This window comes from Zosterops lateralis (genome assembly GCF_965231275.1).
Source record: "Zosterops lateralis genome assembly, chromosome: 3".
Classification (NCBI taxonomy): Eukaryota; Metazoa; Chordata; class Aves; order Passeriformes; family Zosteropidae; genus Zosterops; species Zosterops lateralis.
In genome coordinates, this window is record NC_139764.1 from 113,060,832 (window position 1) to 113,061,899 (window position 1,068).

At 40.4% G+C, this 1,068-nt stretch overlaps 1 protein-coding gene across 1 annotated transcript in view; it reads left to right on the top strand.

Moving 5' to 3' along the window:
- Window positions 1–447: 447 nt before the first annotated feature.
- LOC310907450 (fibrinogen-like protein 1) overlaps window positions 448–1,068 on the top strand; it is a gene marked incomplete at both ends in the record, with an annotated part of 4,187 nt that continues 3,566 nt past the window's right edge. The window contains one exon of the mRNA XM_083857664.1: window positions 448–452. Coding sequence (XP_083713790.1) covers window positions 448–452 — 5 coding nt within the window. The remainder of the gene's footprint in view (window positions 453–1,068) is intronic.

A 1,068-nucleotide genomic window follows, 5' to 3' on the forward strand; every position in this document is an offset into this window, starting at 1 on the left:
TTGGAGTTTCCTGGAATTTTCTTGGAATTTTCCTTTTAATTTCCTTTGGAATTTTCCAGGGATTTCCTTGGAATTTCTTTAGAATTTTCCTGGAATTTCCCTGAAAGTTCCTTGGAATTTTCCTGAACATTCCTGTGGAATTTCCTTTGGAATTTTCCTTTAAATTTTCTTCGAGATTTCCTTGGAATTTTCTTGCAATTTCTTCGGAATTTCCCTGGAATTTTCCTTAAAATTTTATTTGGAATTTTCCTGGAATTTCCTTGGAGTCTTTCAGGAATTTTCTTGGATATTTCTTGGAGTTTTTTTCTTGGAATTTTCTTGACATTTCCTTGGAATTTCCTTGGAATTTCATGGCAGTGTGGGAGGGTGGGCAAAGAGCAGGAGCCAATGAGGTGAGAGCACAGAAATGAGCAGCCAATGAGAGGGGGGCACAGAAGTCAGTGGCCAATGAGGTGAGAGCACAGAAGTGAGGAACCAATGAGAGGAGGGCACAGAAAAGTCAGGAGCCAATGAGGTGAGGGCACGAATTCCCAGAGTTTCCCGGCAATTCCAAAGGCTTGATCCCAAAATTCTCAGATTTTCTCAGCAATTCCCAAATTTTGATCCCAAAAGAATTCTGAAGCCTAAAAAAAAAAAAAAAATCTCAAATCCCACAAACTTCCCAAAAACCTCCGAATTCCGAAAAAATCCAAAATGTATTAAAAAAAAACCCCCCAAAATCCCAAAAAAAATCCAAAAAAGTGACCTAGAAGTGACAACAGTTTGGCCAAATCTTTATAGTTTAGGAGAACCTTCTAAACCAGCAATGTTTTTTTTTTTTTAAAGTGAAGTTTCCATAAAAGTGAGATTTAAATAATGTAGAAGTATTCGATATCAGGGACAAGGTACTCTGCAGAGCTGAGATATTCTAGAATATGGGGGTTTATTGCAGGGGTTGTGGGTAGAAAGGGCTTTGCCTTCAGCCACCAGCCTGGGCTGGAGGGAACCCCAGAGAGAGAGAGGCAGGGTCAGAGTGCAGGGGGAAGAGAGGAGAGGAGAGGAGAGGAGAGGAGAGAAAAGAGGAGAGGA